Source organism: Mus musculus, chromosome 14 (genome assembly GCF_000001635.26).
Source record: "Mus musculus strain C57BL/6J chromosome 14, GRCm38.p6 C57BL/6J".
NCBI lineage: Eukaryota > Metazoa > Chordata > Mammalia > Rodentia > Muridae > Mus > Mus musculus.
In genome coordinates, this window is record NC_000080.6 from 50017146 (window position 1) to 50035766 (window position 18621).

At 37.9% G+C, this 18621-nt stretch overlaps 1 protein-coding gene across 2 annotated transcripts; it reads right to left on the reverse strand.

The window, feature by feature from the left end:
* Window positions 1-12207: 12207 nt before the first annotated feature.
* On the reverse strand, window positions 12208-18355 carry Olfr725 (olfactory receptor 725). Of its 2 annotated transcripts, XM_017316023.1 has the most exons (2): window positions 17364-18256; window positions 12208-12232 (listed from the first exon to the last, which is right to left on the reverse strand). In XM_017316023.1, exons 1-2 carry the CDS (start codon window positions 18254-18256, stop codon window positions 12208-12210), a joined length of 918 nt encoding a protein of 305 aa, XP_017171512.1. The 2 variants fall into 2 exon arrangements, with proteins under 2 accessions (XP_017171512.1, NP_666429.2); NM_146317.2 differs by lacking the exon at window positions 12208-12232 and having other exon boundaries at window positions 17246-18355.
* Window positions 18356-18621: the final 266 nt, after the last annotated feature.

The following is an 18621-nucleotide window of genomic DNA, read 5'->3' on the forward strand; positions in this document are numbered from 1 at the left end:
TTCTGTTCTTGTGGCTGTCTTCTTTTAGGTTTGTTGAGGGATTATCTTCTTGTTTTTTCTAGGGCGTTATTCCTGTCCTTGTATTGGTTTTTTTCTGTTATTATCCTTTGAAGGGCTGGATTCGTGGAGAGATAATGGGTGAATTTAGTTTTGTCATGGAATACTTTGGTTTCTCCATCTATGGTAATTGAGAGTTTGGCTGGGTATAGTAGCCTGGGCTGGCATTTGTGTTCTCTTAGTGTCTGTATAACATCTGTCCAGGCTCTTCTGGCTTTCATAGTCTCTGGTGAAAAATCTGGTGTAATTCTGATAGGCTTGCCTTTATATGTTACTTGACCTTTTTCCCTTACTGCTTTTAGTATTCTATCTTTATTTAGTGCATTTGATGTTCTGATTATTTTGTGTCGGGAGGAATTTCTTTTCTGGTCCAGTCTATTTGGAGTTCTGTAGGCTTCTTGTATGTTCATGGGCATCTCTTTCTTTAGATTTGGGAAGTTTTCTTCAATAATTTTGTTGAAGATGTTTGCTGGTCCTTTTAGTTGAAAATCTTCATTCTCATCCACTCCTATTATCTGTAGGTTTGGTCTTCTCATTGTTTCCTGGATTTCCTCGATGTTTTGAGTTAGGATCTTTTTGCATTTTCCATTTTCTTTGATTGTTGTGCCGATGTTCTCTATGGAGTCTTCTGCACCTGAGATTCTCTCTTCCATCTCTTGTATTCTGTTGCTGATGCTGGCATCTATGGTTCCAGATTTCTTTCCTAGGGTTTCTATCTCCAGCGTTGCCTCACTTTGGGTTTTCTTTATTGTGTCTACTTCCCTTTTTAGGTCTAGTATGGTTTTGTTCATTTCCATCACCTGTTTGGATGTGTTTTCCTGTTTTTCTATAAGGACTTCTACCTGTTTGGTTGTGTTTTCCTGTTTTTCTTTAAGGACTTGTAACTCTTTAGCAGTGTTTTCCTGTTTTTCTTTAAGGACTTGTAACTCTTTAGCAGTGTTCTCCTGTATCTCTTTAAGTGAGTTATTGAATTCCTTCTTTATGCCCTCTACCATCATCATGAGATATGCTTTTAAATCCAGGTCTACCTTTTTAGGTGTGTTAGGGTGTCCTGGACTGGGCGAAGTGGGCGTTCTGGGTTCTGATGATGGTGAGTGGTCCTGGTTTCTGTTAGTAGGATTCTTACGTTTACCTTTCGCCATCTGGCAATCTCTGGAGTTAGTTGTTATAGTTGTCTTTGTTAAGAGATTGTTCCTCTGTTGATTTTGTTACCCTCAATCAGCAGGCGTGGGAGACAAGCTCTCTCCTCTGAGTTTCAGTGGTCAGAGCAGTCTCTGCAGGTAAGCTCTCCTCTTTCGGGGAAGGTGTACAGTTATCTGGTGTTTGGACCTCCTCCTGGCTGAAGGTGAAGGCCCAAAACAGGATCTTTCCCAGAAGCTGTGTTGCTTTGGCCAGGAAGGTGGCCGGTTGTCTGGAGTCGAAGATGGCGCCACCTCAGAAGCTCTGTGGCTCTCGCCAGGAAGCGGCCGGTTGTCTTGAGATGAAGATGGCGCCTCCCCAGAAGCTCTGTGACTCTCGCCCGTACCAGAAAAGGCTGGCCTCTGTATTCCACACGGTCTCCCGTGCAGCCTGCCCTCCGCGGAGTCCCGGAGCCAAGAAGGCTCCCGCCGGCGCCTGTGACACAAACCTCTCAGGCCGGGCAGACCCCCGTGCTCTCACCAGGAAGGTGGCCGGCTGTCTCGTCCCTATTTTTATGGAAGAGGTCACAGGTACTTTGAAACAGTCATGTTCTTTACAAAGGAATTTCAGTGTAGTCACACCTTAAGCTTTATTGTGATAATTATCATGAAAAACTTTGTTTTTTCATTGATAGACATCTCTTGTCCTGCTAATGGGCATTAATGAAAACTAAATATTTGATAACAGGCTATCAGTTTGCCATGAGCCTCCCATCACAGCCTTGGTATTAACTAACCTATGAAGGCATAAAATAGAGTATGCACAGCAGCAATCCGTTATGAACTGGAAGTGGTATATACAAGCTCTGGACAGAGAGGATTCTGAAGGCACAAACAAGTTAAAATAAGTTTTCCATGTACAAGTGTTTCTGTGATTATATTGTCTTTTGTTCCCATTCATGCACATATAACTTCATGTGCTGTGCTCTCTGATTGTCAGACTGTTGAAGAAAAGACTAGAGTGTTGTTTACTGTGATGTGGAGAGTTGTAGAATTATAACAATTTTTTGGAACTGTCCTGAAAGACAGGATGAAGAGAAATCTTCATGATGGATGAACTTCAGGTAGTACACATGGTTGTACAATTTTCTTGGAAGGAGAAATGACTAGACATATGATTATGTGCAAGTTCATGGTCTGTATCCAATGATTTGCTGCTTCTAAGGAGTATGATTGGAAATATGGTGAAAAATATATCTGTAGAAGTAATATTTTCATAGATCTCTGTGAATGTGCATAGGATTTGAAAAATCTTGTGTCCCAAGCAGATGAATTCTATTGAGGAGGAATTCAATGATCAAATAGATAGGATAACCCATTCTGTGGAAAGTCAGCCTCATTTTCTGGCTATTCCTGTTACTTCCCAATGGGCCCATGAAATATGTTCCATGTTAGCAGAGATGGGGGTTATTCCACTCATTAAAACTGTCATAGTTACAACTGTTGCTGCATGTCAGCTCTACCAACAACAGAGACAACTTCTAAGACCCAAAATATGACAGCATTTCTCATGGTGACCAGATAGCAATCTTGAGTCAAGTTGACAATATTGAGCCAATTATTTTGTAGAAAGGAAAATACTCTGTCCTTTTGGAAATGCTTATTCTAGCTTTGAACTCACCTTTTCTGCACTAATGCATGTGGCAAAACTCCCATCCCTGGAATTACAGACTATTTTATCCAATATCATGATCTTCAAAAAAGTAATTGCTTCTGACCAAGGGAATTACTTTTCAGCCAGAGGAAATGATTGTGGACCCATGTTTCCACAGTCATTCCCAAAATTCATAGGACTAGGAATCAAGGGGTAGGAATAGAAATATTTCCATTCATTATTGTCCCTAGTGACATACTAGAAAAAAATGTTTCCTTTTCTAGGGCCCTTAGATTCTGATGGTCTAGAAATTATGGTTCCAGACTATGGACATTCTTGTCAGGAATCATAGCAAATATTCCATTGAACTGAAATCTCAGATTGACTCTTGTAGGGAGCCATTCCAGACTTCCTGGTCAGCAGGATGGAAGTCTGCTACAGGTAGTAAACAAGTTTGGTGGATGGCCCGCCCTTAATCCCTGATTGGCTGAGCAAGCCTGCCTGGTGAGGTGATGTGACCTGTGGTGATTGGTGGGGGTGTGGTTGTGGCTGGAGTGGAGAAAAACACTTGTAACTAGAGAGGCTGGGGGATTTGAAGTAAGTAGCTCCCTGAGTAAACTGCTTTAAGAAGAACCGGTGGTTGCGTTTTGCTTGCTGGTCCAGTGGGATGCAACAGACTCTGATATTTTGATCATCTAATGCCCCTAATCAAATAGGCTAAGAAAAAGATAATGTTGTTTGGAGCTGTGACTGATCCAAACAACCAAGGGAAATGGGTCTGCATCTGCTCAATGGAGATGTAAAAGACCCTGCAAATGCTACAGCAGGCAGATGTATGATCTAGAGGAGGCAAAGGAAATCCAGTTGACACAACTTAGTAAACTGATGTTGATTCAAACTTCCAGTCTTGCACCAAATAGTTTATTTTTTATATTTAAGCACAATACAACTTTGGAAAAAAAGTTTCCCCATGACAATTGTCACAATAAAGCATAAGGTATGAGTACATCAAAACTGTTTGTGAAGTTCATGTCTGTTTCAAAGTACCTATGACCTCTTCTATAAGAATGGGTTCTATTGATTGAGAAACAATATCCAGGACAAGGATCTATGAAGGAAGAGTGTGAAATTTACATAAAGTAGACCATTTTGAAAAGTACATTATACCAGTTTTATATGAACTGGTTCTATTGATTGAGAAACAATGATCTGAAATCTAGAATACATGCTAATCTCAGGGATTTGTGTAATTCCCTGGCCCAACAAATAACAAAAGATCACCCAGTTATTAACTATACAAATCCCAATTTTCCAAGTAGAAAAGAGCTATAAGTAAATCCTTTGAATTCAGAAAAAAAGCTTTTGACTTTAGTACTCCATATTTCCCTAGTCCCTTCTGCAAGTATGAGTAGACCATGCTCTCTACATGGAGGTAAGGAAGATTACACCTAGAGTATAGTATTGGTGTTATCCTTCCCCAAGATTAAAATCAATGATAAATTATAGCAGTGTAATACAAGCAGGATGACAAAGAGCTAGCCTCTTCAGTAATGACTGCAGAAAAATAATCAAGACTTTTGGTGAGGCTTGCTGAGGGTGGATGGAATACATAGTGGGTATATAAGAAGGGAGTTATAAATAATAACTAAAGCAAATAGAGAAGTTATAATAATGTGGATTAAAAATTGGCATGACTATTTCTGTCATGTTTTGTAAAATAGCATTGTACATATATGCACATCTATTAAGGACAATTTCTTTCTTCAGATTTTATCATATAATGTAATATCAATTAGGATAGAATCAGTGGTTATCTTATATAAGTTATGAGACACTAACTAATGTCCCTCAACATGCATTGCCCATCTATTTTAAAATGTATGTATTTGAGGGTATATACGAGATTGTTATATCATAATAGGCATAGTTATAACCTGGGTACTGTTTTTTTTTTAATTAATCAGGATATAAGGGGATATGATAATTGTGTCAAGTTCACAAGGTGCAAACTTATGATGGCCAATATTGGTTTTCAACATGACTATATTTAGAATCTATTAAACTGAAGTGGCCAAGAACATCTTTCAGTGTCTTTTTCCCATTGGATTACTTGAAGTGAGAAGATTCAGAGTAAATATGGATCATCTGAGGCTAGAGGCCAAAAATCCACATTAAACTTAGACCACGTGTTCTTTTTTTTTAATTATCCACTTTACATCTCATTAGCTGATTCTCTATCAGAGCCCTTAACTAGATATCTGCTCCATCCCCCCATTTTAGCATGTCGAGTCTCTGCAGGGCTAGGAGCATCCTCTCCCACTGAGGTAAGACAACATAGCCCAGATAGAAGAAAATATACTATATACAGGCAACAAATTTTGGGATAATCACTGCTCAAGTTGTTGGGGACCTATAGGAAGACTAAACTGTACATCTGCTACATTTGTGGGGAGTAGGGCTAGCTTGTGAATACTCGTTGGTTGGTGATTCATTGTCTGAGAGCTCCAAGGGTCAAGAATAGTTGACTCTGGTGATCTTTTTGTGGAGTTCCTATTCCCTTTGGATCCTGTAACCATCTTCCAACTATTTTATCAGAGTCCCCAAGCTTCATCCACTGTTTGGTGGTGGATCCATCTGCATCAATCTGAATTAGGTGCTCAGTAGAGGCTCTCTGAGGACAGCTTTTCTATACTCTTTTCTGCAAGTATAACAGAGTATCATTGATAGTGTTAGGGTGATAGTGTTAGGGTCTGATGTTTGCCCATGGGATGGGTTTATAATTGGATTGGTTATTGGTTGGCCATTCCCCTAGTCACTGATCCATTCCCTGCCCATGCATTTCTCATAGACAGGATGCATTTTGGGTCAAAAGTTTTGTGAGTGAGCTATTGTCCCCATGACTCCACTGTGGTTCCTGCCTTATTATAAGAGATGACCTATTCAGGTACATATCCTCAATGATGTTAAGTCTCAGCTAAGGTCACCCAATTTATTTTTGGATGCCACCATTATCCCAGGTCTCCGGCATATCCTTGAGATTTCCCCTGCCTCCAAATTTGTATATTTCCATTTATACTTATGGTCATTTGCCATCTTCCTTGTCCCCTCAAACACCTGATCCTGACTGACCTCCTACCCCACATTGCACTCCCTATTCACTCTCTCACCCAGTTACCTCCATCCATCTGCCTCTTACTGTTATTTTATTTTCCCTTCTAAGGAAGATTCAAGAATTCTTGATTGGGCCTTCCTTCTTGTTTAGTGTCTTTGGATCTCTGGAGTATAGTGTGGCTAACCTGTATTTCATAGTTAATATCCATTTACAAGCGAGTACATACCATGCATGTCCTTTTGAGTCTAGGTTACCTCACTCAGGATGATATTCTGAAGATTTATCCATTTGCCTGCAAGATTCATGATACCTTTGTTTTTAATAGTGGAATAGTATTCCATTGTGCATATTTCATCCATTTGTCAGTTGTGGAAGATTTAGGCTGTTTCCAGTTTCTGGCTGTTATGAATAAAACAGCTATGAACACAGTTGTGAAAGTGTCCCTGTGGTATAGTACAAAATTATGCATATATGTCCAGGGATGTTATATGTAGGTATTGAAGTAGAACTTTTTCCCTTTTATGAGAAACTGCCAAATTGACTCCAATGTAGTTGTACAAGTTTGAACGCCCACCATCAATGAAAGAGTGTTCCCCTTTCTTCAAATCTATGCTAGCATGTAGAATCAATTGAATTTTTGATTGTAGCTATTATGATATTTGTAAGATGGATTCTCACAGTAGTTCCATTTTCCTGCTGACCAAGGGCTTTGAGAATTTCTTCAAGTGCTTCTTGGTCATTTGAGATTCTTCTGTTGATAATTCAATGAAAATGAAAATGATAATATCTCCATACTCCATTTTTATTGGGTTAATTGTGTTGCTGGTGTCTAACTTCTTGAGTTCTTTAATTTTTGGTATTAGTCTTCTCTCAGATGTAGGGTTGGTAATGATCCTTTTTCCAATCTGTAGGCTGTCATTTTGACCTATTGACAGTATCCTTTGCTGTACAGAAGCTTTGATTTATCATGAGGTGCCATTTATCAGTTGTAGATCTTAAAGATTGGACCATTTGTGTTCTAATCAAGAAGTTTTCTCACTGAGTTCATGCTATTCCCTATGTTCTGTTTTATTAGATTTAGTGTATCCTGTTTTATATTGAGGTCTTTGAAACACTTCCACTTGAGTTTTATGCAGGGTGATAAATATGTATCTATTTGCATTCTTCTACTTGCAGAAATCTAGTTATAAATATTGCTTTGATGTCAGGAATGATGATACCTTCAGATGTTGTTTATTGTTCACAATTATTTTAGTTATTGTGGGTATTTTTTGATTGGTTGGCTAGTTGGTTGTTTCCTTTTTCATATGAAATTGAGAATTACTCTGACAAGGTGTGTTAAGAATTGTGTTGAAATTTTAATGGCAATTGCATTGAATTTGTAAATTGCTTTTAGAAAGATGGTCATTTTACAATGTTAATCCTACTGATCCATGAACATGGGAGATCTTTCCAACTTCTGATTTCTTCTTCAATTTCTTGCTTCAGGGAGTTGAAGTTCTTGTCCCACAGATCTTTCAACTTGTTTGGTTAGAGTTACACCAATTATTTTATAATATTTTTGATTACAGTGAACTGTGTTCTTTCTCTAATTTATTTCCCAGCATGTTCATCATTTGTATAAAGGAAGGCTGCTGATTTCTTAGAGTTATTCTGACATCCAGCCACTTTGCTGAAATTATTTATCAGCTGTAGGAGTTCTTTTGTAGAATTTTGGGGGCCTCTTATATATACAATCATGTCATCTGCAAATAGTGATACTTTGAATTCTTCTTTTCTAATTTGTATTCCTTTAATCTCATTTTGTTGTAGTATTGCTCTAGCTAGAACTTCAAGTATTATAATGAATAGGTAGGGAGAGAGTTGCTAGCCTTATTTTGTGCCTGCTTTTAGTGGAATTGCTTTAAGTTTCTCTCCATTATGATAAAAGCATTGTGGAGATGAGGGCTAAACAGATGAGCGAAAAAGTAGCTAGTGGAACAGAGATCAGAGAGAATTGGCACACTTCTCCTTACAATGGGACAGCTTTTTCCCTAACTGAAAAGCAGGCTTCTTCTTACTGATAAGAACCCTTTTTCTTTACAGACTTGAGTTTCTGTAATTGATCAATAGAAAGGTAGAAACTTTTTCTATGTAATAAAGGTTAAAGTTTATTTTTTATATAGAATGATAGAGTTCCTCTGTGCTGGTGCTTGGCCTTTTGCTTCACACAGACATGTTAGTATGTGTGTGTGTGTGTGTGTATGTGTGTGTGTGTGTGTGTGTTTGTGTGTGTGTGTGTGTGTGTGTGTGTGTGTAAGCATGTAAGTTATTTGGAAAAACGGTGGGTCCTAGCAAGAGTCTATGAAAGAATAGATGAATGTATATGTATTTATCATATTTCTTTGTAATAGTTTTTCTTTTTGTTACTTTGACTCTCTTCTCCTGTTCAATAAAAGTTAATTGCTTTCAGCCTCTCTCCTGCCTAGACAGCAAGAGAAGCAAGGATTCTGGGCAAGAGAGAAAGGAAGACAAAGCAATTAATTGCAGTTCAGCTTCTGGTTTCAAAGTAACTTAGTATCAAGACAGATAAAGGTTAGGTAAAGGTTATTATAGAAAGCAACCTTACCCCTTTGCAAGACCAAGTCTTGATCACACTAACTTCCTTCCACTTTGCTGCCTTCCACTCCAACTTTGGTCTTATCCCATGTTAATTTTTTGTCCCGATTACCCAAATATTACCAAAGTGTAATCAATTGTATTCCTAAGAATTGTACCAATGACTATTTTATCCCCTGCTTATTAGCCAAGTATGTAGGTTCCTGAAAATCATGCTATATTAGCTAAAGTATGTGTTCTTCTTGGAGCCAAGATACTCTAGTCCAAAATTATCTGGAACTAGTGTGAATGAAAGAGTAGTCACTAGTGGATCCCAAAGAATGATGGGCAGAGAAGCCTAGCTTAATTCTTCTGTTTTTGTGTAACCTCCCCCAGCCTGAAACAGGCTTGTCTTAGTCAGGGTTTCTATTCCTGGACAAAACATCATGACCAAGAAGCAAGTTGGGGAGGAAAGGGTTTACTCAGCTTACAATTACACACTGCTGTTTATCACCAAGGAAGTAAGGACTGGAACTCAAACAGGTCAGGAAGCAGGAGCTGATGTAGAGGCCATGGAGGGATGTTCTTTACTGGCTTGCTTCCCCTGGCTTGCTCAGCCTGCTCTCTTATAGAACCAAGATTACCAGCCCAGAGATGGTCCCACCCACAAGGGGCCTTTCCCCCTTGATCACTAATTGAGAAAATGCCTTAGAGTTGGATCTCATGGAGGCATTTCCTCAACAGAAGCTCCTTTTACTGTGATAACTCCAGCGATGTCAAGTTGACACAAAACTAACCAGTACAAGGCTGATCCAGACTTTGACCTTGCAGCCACTAAGAAGGAGACCACCTGGGGTGGAGCCTTCCTGCCTAGATGGCTCTATTTTTCATCCACTGCACCTGTTCTACTTCAAGAAGTTGCTAACTGCTGAGAGGCCCCTGAGTTATTCTGGAAACTACACCCTATCCTGCATGTCATCACCTGCAGCTGGTTCCAGGCACCAAGAATGGATTGGCTAGAATGCCCCTCCCCTCTTATAAGCACAGATTGCTATTAAACATTTGAGACTTGATCAGAAACCTTGACTTGGCTCTATTTTTCTCTCGACCGCCTAATTTCTGACTTTTCAGCTCCTGTTTGCCTCCCAGGAATAACCCCGGTCCATGTGCAGCTCACAACAGTCTGGCACCCAGGCCAGGAACCTGATGAATGGCAGAAAAACGCTGAAGGAATGCTGCTTGGTGTTGAGCTACACAGGAAGGAAAGAATCAGAGAATCAAATCATATACACGCTGGTTTCCACTTAGGTTCAGCAGCGAATTATCAAAACTAGGAACTCAATCAGGTGGTTGTCCACAGCTTTCAAAAGGTGCTTTAGGCAAGAGGAATAATGGTTTAAATTAATGAATCAGGTGGATGTCCGCAGTCAGGAGCTGCATCAGGCAGGAGGAACAGGGTTTGTAATAATAAAATAAAATTGAGAAAAATGGATTTTGAAATTCTCCCAGAGACAGAGAGAAAATCGGGGATGCCCTGCTTTATTCTCTCTGGCCCTTACAGCAAAAGTTCTCTGCCCTCTTTGTGTTGTCTAATGTCTAGTCTAATGTCTGGGGCACCACGTGTCAATCCATGTGTGTTTGTGTCTAGTTGTCTGAATGACTGAATGTTCTGTGTCTCATGTTGGAAAATAAAGATGGCTAAAACTTTATCTGCTGTTTTAGCAAAGCCAAGAATGGCCACATGCTTTAGCCAAGGATCAAGCACAGCAGGGGAGCCACTGCTGGAAAAGCTGCTTTCAAAGAAAGGGAGTCTGCAGCCTCTTAGTTTTGGGGCAAAAAAGCTGATACATGGTTTTTTCCTGGAGGGTTCTCTGCATTCGTGATTATTGTTTTTAGCAAATGAAAAAGTGCTTTTTAAAAATCTTATAATTATAGCTAGAAAAATTGAAATTCTTTGATTAGTCTAAATTTATTAGACTCCTGTAGCCGCTTCATTTGTTTTTTTACTGGTCTTAGAGTTGCAATATGCTCTGCGTGTCTTCATTGTAGAGTATTAGCTTATAAGTTATTGGATATGATCAAAAAGGTGTAACACTGGTTACTAGAAAGTTAGCTTTTAATTGGTAACTCAGGTTTGGAGTCTTTCAAACACATGGCATAATGCAGGCCAAAAATCTAGACCTCTTAAGAATAGTTCTAGTTGAGATAATATTTAATGTGATTCTTATCCTAGAAAGTAGAATTAAAGATAAGATTTAAAACAATGTCTCTTTAATGGAGCATTAAAATTTGCACTGTCATGCATTCATAGGTATAAATTAGCAGCCAAATTTTATAACGTTATAGTGAAGTTTCTAATGTTAATTCTAAGGTGATAAATTGCTTTGAAATTGGGTTTTTGCTTTCCCAAGGCTGTAGATATTATTCTAATGTAGTGAAAAAGTCTTAAAAATCATGGTTAAAATGGCCAGTGTTCCATTGATTGCAGCTTGCAGTTTGATCGCAAATTTAAGAATTTCTACTCACCCATATATTGTTAATTACCTAAATTAGACCCTCACACAGTAAGTTTTGGCTATGGTTGCTGCCTGGCTGAAGATTTCAGTACAAGCATTTTTTTTCACAGCACCAAGGTTATCAAGAAAGTCTTAACTATAAATCATCTTAAGAAAAACTATTCAAAATTAGAGGCATAGACAGTTGAATCACTCCCCTAGAATCTGTCCCCATGGCAGGAGGGCAAACTGCTCAGATTAAAAAAAATTATGTTTGAGTTAATGCAAAGTTTGGAGCAGTCTCGGGGAAGTTTGTGCCCTGTTTCCTTTATCTCACAAACCATGACTAGGGAAGTTCTTGTGACCTCAACTCTCCCTGCCTTCAGGGAAAATTCTTTTTAGCTAAAAGAACATTGTTGCAGATCTAGCCAGATGTTATTCTAATAAAGTTTTAATTCAAAGTTTATAAAATGTCAATCAGGCTGTAGAATTTATTAGGACATTGCAATTGCCTACTTCATGTAAAGTTATTATAGATTTAAGAGTTTGTTTTTTTCCTTTGCATCCAGAAAATTGTAAAGAGTTTGCTTCTAGTGAGCTTGTAATCACTGGAAAATTTTGCCTCTAGGTATGGCTTATATAGCTTTACCTCATGTAAGAGAAATTCTTGTTGTCTTTGCTTTAATTCAAGAAGCTAAGGTTTGAATCTTTCAGTGTATATTGTTTCCTAAGTGAAAAGTATTTTATTAGCTAATGCTTTTAAGGGGAAGTTTACTTTAAATCTTTGCTCTCACACAAGGAGCTTTTAAGTTCTGGGGAGTAGCTGTTGCTCCAGAAAAGATTCAGAGGCAACATCTTTTTAATACTTAGGGTTTTAGTTATACTATAAAATTGTGGTACAGAAAATCTAAGAACGAAAAATTGATTTGCTTCAAAATTTTATTTTCAAAAGTTTCCAGGAGATGTTAGCTGGCTAAGAATTCACCTTAAACTTACCACAGGAGAACTTAAGCTTTTGTTAGGTGCTATTAAGTGAGACACAAATTAACTGGCAAAGAACAAAAGGCTTTGCAAAAAATAAAGAAAGCTTTTATAATTGTTATCAATTATAATCAATGGTAATTAAATATTAGCTGCCTATTTTAGTCATGGTTATTAAATGTGCCCACAGCAATTCTTTGGCAAGAGAAAACATTATTGAAAAGTCATCTTTTTTCTCCTCCCGGCCGACCATTGGCCTATGTGGAGCCGGCTGGCTGATGGCTGCTGCGGGGTGGGGCCATGGGGTACGCTGCTTTCCATGAATGGTGGTGGTGCGGGAGACTGCCAGAAAGCAGCGCCTTTGTAGTTAACTCAGGGGAGGGCCTGAAGCACCAGTCACATGTGCCATTGCCCCCATGGGCATCGCCTGTCCCCACTGAGGGTGGCCGTATTTTCCTGCTAGGACTCAGAGTGCTCTGGTGCTCTTGTTCAGGCTTCCTGGCCTACAACCGATTCAGCCGCTTCAGCCTCTACGGCCTGGGCAGAGGGCCAGAGGCGGGTGAGGCCGAGGTGGCATTCACCTCAAGCAGTTTTAACATCCTATAAAGGCTGCTGTGGTGCTAATAAAGAATTGTAAGATAAATTCGTATATTTTAGAAAACCTATAACAAAAATCGTGTCTTAAAAACCTGACTAAGTGTCTGTTCCTTGTTCCAAACAGCAATCAATTTGGTTATTACAGAATATTGATATTTGGCTTATTGTATACCATCATTTTAAATAAAATTGACAATCATTATCCTAAAGATAAGTTAAAAAATGTTTTTATGCATGCTTTTGTACCTTCTATAAATTCACGCATGCATCCCAATTACTGTGTTTAAAAACAGCCCTTCTATGGGAGAAAAGTATATGTGAATTGGATCACATGCTTATTCTTTTGAGTTTCCTGCTGCTTCATCACAGATAACTAAATTGTGTGCTGTAGATGGTGTTTTAAAATGTTGAATAATCAAGCTTTAATTTGTATATTTATCAATATATATCTCAGAGCTTACAATTGCTTAAAATTGTTCATCCCTCAGATGCTATTAATTCTCAAGTTTGCAATTGCTTATGCTACTCATAAGAAAAATTGCTATTCTTTTAAGAAGACTGTTTTTGGACATTTAATAAATTGTTCTGGATTGCCTGGACAAAACCTCTTAAGGCAATGCCATGTTGGATTTATACCTCAGGCAGACTAAGGTCTCACATAAGAAGAATTGGCTATATAATCTTGTTCTTTATATATTCAAAACAGTAATGGTTTAAGATAATATTTTGGTATTTTTGGAGAATGTGCATGTCAAATTGTAAAAAAATTGCTCTTGGTGTCCTCAGTTCCTACCTGTTTCCATATAATGTTGTTAATTCTTGAGGACCTATACTTAATCAGTTGCTGCAAATGAATGCTCTTATTTTTGATTAATAAATAAATAAGTTATGCACATGTGACTATTAATAACTTTTCAAGCTTTCTAGTTACAACCGCTTTTCAAGAGAAACAATTGAAAGTGTAATTAGTCACTGCCCTTGTTACATTAAAACTGACTAAAACAGTCAAGTTTTTGAGATGTTTTGTCAACAATTTAATAATTCTCAAAGACAAGTTATTGTGGAACTTTAAAAACTCTTCTTCTTGAAAAACAAAGAAAGGGGGGAATTATATCCCCATGAACATTATTTAATATATCCCCGTGCACATTATTTAAATCATACTTTTATTTTAAGAATTTTGAAATTTGGATGTCAAAGAACTTAATGAATGCCTTATAGTATTTTAAAACCAGACATAATCATGTCTAGGTGAGATGAAAAGGATCTACTTATTGGCATATGGCTTGATCCTGAACAGCTACCTTATTGGGAAAGGGAAAAGCATAGGTTCTCTTCACAGAATGTTGCAGAAGCATGATGGCTAATTCTTGTGACAAGCTGACAGGTGAGTTTGCTGAGTGCCCTGACTGTAGTGACAAGAAAGCTGATTTGGGTATATGTTTTTGACCCACTTTTGCTTGCCAGTTTCCCAGTTTGGACAAGCTAAGTTGCCTTGCTTCAAGCTTTTTAAACCTTATGGGACATAGAACATCAGAGACCATGTAATCTGACTTAGAAAGATTAGTCACAAGAAAGAGTTATAGTGATTCTTCTCCTTCTCTCATTGTGACCAGTTATTCTAACTCAATCTTGGACTGGTCTAGTAATAATTCCAGTATTCGAGATTCCTATTGAAGATAGCTAAAATCTTAATTATCCACCAAAGTTAATTTGGAGCACAGCCTCCACTCCCTGAGAAGTAAAAGCCTTTCTGCAATTCTCAAAGCCACCTCCCCCACACCAGGAGCTCATAGTCTAAGCTTGATTTGCTAATTTGCAATTGATTGGAGTACCTGAACTTCCCCAAAGAAGCTTTTGTACTGTTGCTTTTCACTGTCTCCCATTGTTTTTCAAGCAGGTTAGTCAACGCCCTTCAGCCTGACTGCAGCAGGTATGCAGCCTTGGGTCCAACAGCGCAGGTGGCAGTTATACGAAGAAGCATTATAAGTACATATTGTGGCTTTGGTTTGAATTGGGAATAAGGTGTGCTATGAGGGCCAGACAGTCAAAGATGGGCACCCAGATCTCGGAATCATATCAATCTAAGACAGAGGTATATGCCAAGAGGCCATGGTTGTGAATAATACACCACAGAGCCATGTTTTGTGTAAAATAAACACAAACAAGCTGCATTTACCATCTATGACGGAATTGAATGGTTCGGGAAGATCTAAGATTTCCTAAGTCAGGTGTGGCCGCCAGCCACCATAACTCCCAAGCAGGACTATAGAGCATAAATAAATTTTATGCCTCAGTCCAGCTATTTTTAATATTATAAACAGGGGTAAATGTAACCTCCCCCAGCCTGAAACAGGCTGATCCAGACTTTACCTTGCTGCCACTAAGAAGGAGATCACTTGGGGTGGAGCCTTTCTGCCTAGATGACTCTATTGTTCAGCTGATGGTCTCCTTCAAGACATTGCTACCTGCTGAGAGGCCCCTGAGTTATTCCGGAAACTACACCCTATCCTGCATGTCATCACCTGCAGCTGGTTCCAGGCACCAAGAATTGATTGGCGGGAGGGATCTCCCCCTTTATAAGCACAGATTGCTATTAAACATTTGAGCCTTGATCAGGAACCTTGACTTGGCTCCATTTTTCTCTCAACTGCCTAGTTTCTGTCTTTTCAGCCCTAGTTTGCCTCACAGGAGTAACCCCAGTCCATATGAGCCGCAGGCCGGCTTGCAACATTTTTGCAGTTGTATGTTTTAGTCATTAATAATATAGTATCCCATGTTAAATTTCAGTTCACTATACCTATCATATCTTGCATTTATCATCTGTAAAAGAGTATAGTTGAAATGCCAGCTTTTCTTGGCCTTCATTAAGACATGTGGTTATTTAACAGCACCATCAATACTATAAACATTAATGTTATTCCTACTGCCATTATCACTGTAAAACATGTGCTGTGACAAAGGAGTCTTTGCAGAATGGAATTATTGTAAGTAAACCTAACTAAGTCAATTAGTTATCCAAATAATTGATGTGTGATCAAAAATAGAAAGGTGATGAAGAGAGTAAAATATAGACATTGCCAGCTGAGGAAGAATCAATCTGATATAAAAGGTCAATCCCTATAAATGGCAAGTGTTCAGATACCTATCTCATCTGATCATAGATCAAGAAATGGCATCAGCAGTAACAAGAGCAGATAAACTTTACTTATGGTGAACCTAATGCACTTAACACATTTACAGTCTCAATTATGCATCCTGTTGTTTCTCATGAACGTTTTGTTTGTGTGCACATGGGGAACAAAGAAAATCAGCCAACTGAAAACTGTTTTCTTCTTTTGGTTGTCTACTCTGTGGAGGACAACTGATAGGATAACAAATATTCAAAACAGTGCTGATGTGTATACCTGTTTTCATGTGTCACTCATTATATCTGGTTTCCCAAAGTTATTCTACATACCCTAATATTGTAAACTTGCAATATCATTTCCTGTTACCTATGAATTCCTAATAACTTTTATATCATTATAGTTCCATATCCAAAGATAAATATTAAATAGGTACATATACCAATAAAAAGTTATTCTACACATGCATTTCTGATCTCTCTGTGTAAAGCTTCAAAATAGCAATAGCTCATTTATTACCATATATAAATAAATACAAAACTTCTTTTGGGGGTGAAGATTAAATTATTTCACTTTTTCCCAACTTCCTATGGCAATCCTTCCATGGGATTTAAAGTCTAAATGGAGAAAACTGTTTTTGTAACATTATAGTATGTGTGTTCAGAAATACTTGTACATACCACTTGATGGTGCTTTAAAACTTACCTCAGCCAAATTGGTGTAGGATTATACATATGATAATTTCTTATATTTGTTGATGGAAATTATGAGTTTCTGAATAATGGGTAGTTCTAGCAACCTGGCTATTTAATAAGGGATGACAAGAACCACTGGCTCTTATAAAGCTTCAATAACATCCAAGAATCTATTTTCCCATGCAGTATTATAGCCTGTCTTAGGAGATATAAGAATCTGTCCCAGGAACTGATGTTATTCATAGTCTCTTTGTATTTCCCAAGATATCTATTCATATCTTACCTATTGTGATTGATCTCCATTTAATTAGATTTCTTTGTATAAAAAACACCTCCAAATATTACAGAGCCTAATACTAAATAGTAAACCCTATGTAGTGACAATTAAATGCAAAATACTGTAAGTAAATATTAAGTTTGAGTCAGCACATGGTGTTCTCAAAAAGCTATTTTATATATAATTAACATAGAACTAGAAAAGCAACAATCTTCTGCTGTTTTAAACTCTGTTTTTATAAAATGCATTCCTTTCAATACAAAGAATAAATTTACTTGATAGATTGAACATAAACTTTATTTTCAAACCTTACAAGGAAAAATGTATTTACAGTTCAATAAATGCCATAGTTGCATTCATATAAAAGACAACCTTTTATTTTAAAATCATCTTAATTTTTAAAATAAAAACAGAACAGCAAAGAACAAATTAACTGGAATAATAGTAACTGTCATAAAATATGTTCAACTTATTAATGTTGTAACTTTTAAATTGCTCCACATGTTAAATAACTACCTTTAGAAATAAAATGAGTTCTGTTTTGGAAATATATTAAGGATTGACAAAAATGCTGTCAATAGTGTAATTTACCTTTTTTTTTACAGAAAGAGAAAATTTCTTATCAGTTCAGAAACCTGCCTAGGTTTCATATACTGATCCCTCAGCTTTGACATAGCTGCTTTCACATCTTTGTTTCTCAGAGTGTAGATAAGTGGGTTTAAAATGGGCGTGAAGATGGTGTAGAACACAGCAAGGACTTTGTCAACTGAATAGCCATTAAAGGGCCATGCATAGATAAAAATGCATGGTCCAAAGAATAGTACAACTACAATAATGTGAGCAGTTAGGGTGGATCGGGCCTTGGCCATGCTAGCAGAGGAGCGATTCCTAACAGTAATTAAAACCACAGTGTAGGAGATGACCAAGAAGACAAATGTACTCAGGGTGAGAACTCCACTGTCTGCAACTATTAGTAAGCTGACAAAATAAGTGTCTGTGCAAGCTAGCTTGGTCACCAGTGGGAGATCACAGAAAAAACTGTCCACCTGGTTAGGACCACAAAATGGCAAGTTAACAGTGAATGCCAACTGGCTCATTGTATGGATGAAACCCACAAACCAGGGGATGATGACCAGAGTGATACACACACGGCGACTCATGATTGTCATGTAGTGGAGGGGCTTGCATATTGCAACATAACGATCATAGGCCATGGATACAAGAAGAACCATCTCACCACCACCAAATAGATGGATACAGAAAATCTGAGCCAAGCAGGCTTCAAAAGATATAGTTTTTCGTTCAACCAGAAAGTCAGCAAGCATTTTAGGGGTAGCAAAAGAGGCTACACACATATCTATAAAAGATAGGTTTGCAAGCAGGAAGTACATGGGTGTATGAAGTCGTGAGTCTGAAGTCACTGTGAGGATGATGAGAAAGTTGCCCAGCAGTATTGCTAGGTACAGCAGTGAAAATATGAGAAACAGGAAAGGCTGGAGCTCCTTTGAACTAGACAGACCCAACAGCACAAACTCTGTCACGTGAGAGTAATTTCTTTCATTCATTGACTTTGGAAGAGAGTTGCCTTCAGTTATCTGAATGGAAACAGAATAGAAATAAAGCACTTAAATAAGTTTAGCTTGCCTTTTCAATCACAGTTCAGCTTTCAACAGTTATACTTTCTATATTTCTGGAATTTCTTGAGTTATTCAGATTACATAACTTATGCTATAAAATGGGATATGTATTTAGTTATATAAAGCCTTAATCAGGGAATGCTAGTACATTGTGTTTAGAAGCCCACCACTACTCATCTTTGAACAGAAGTATGGAAAGAAAACTGGGTCCTCATATCTGTGTTGCTTGATGTGCTCAATGACTATTCACTCGTGAAAACGTACTGAAGTGTAAACTTCTTCTTTTGTCCTTG

Coding starts and splice junctions, on each gene's coding strand:
- Olfr725 (NM_146317.2), bottom strand. CDS start 18,256: ATGAATGAAAGAAATTACTCTCACGTGACAGAGTTTGTGCTGTTGGGT.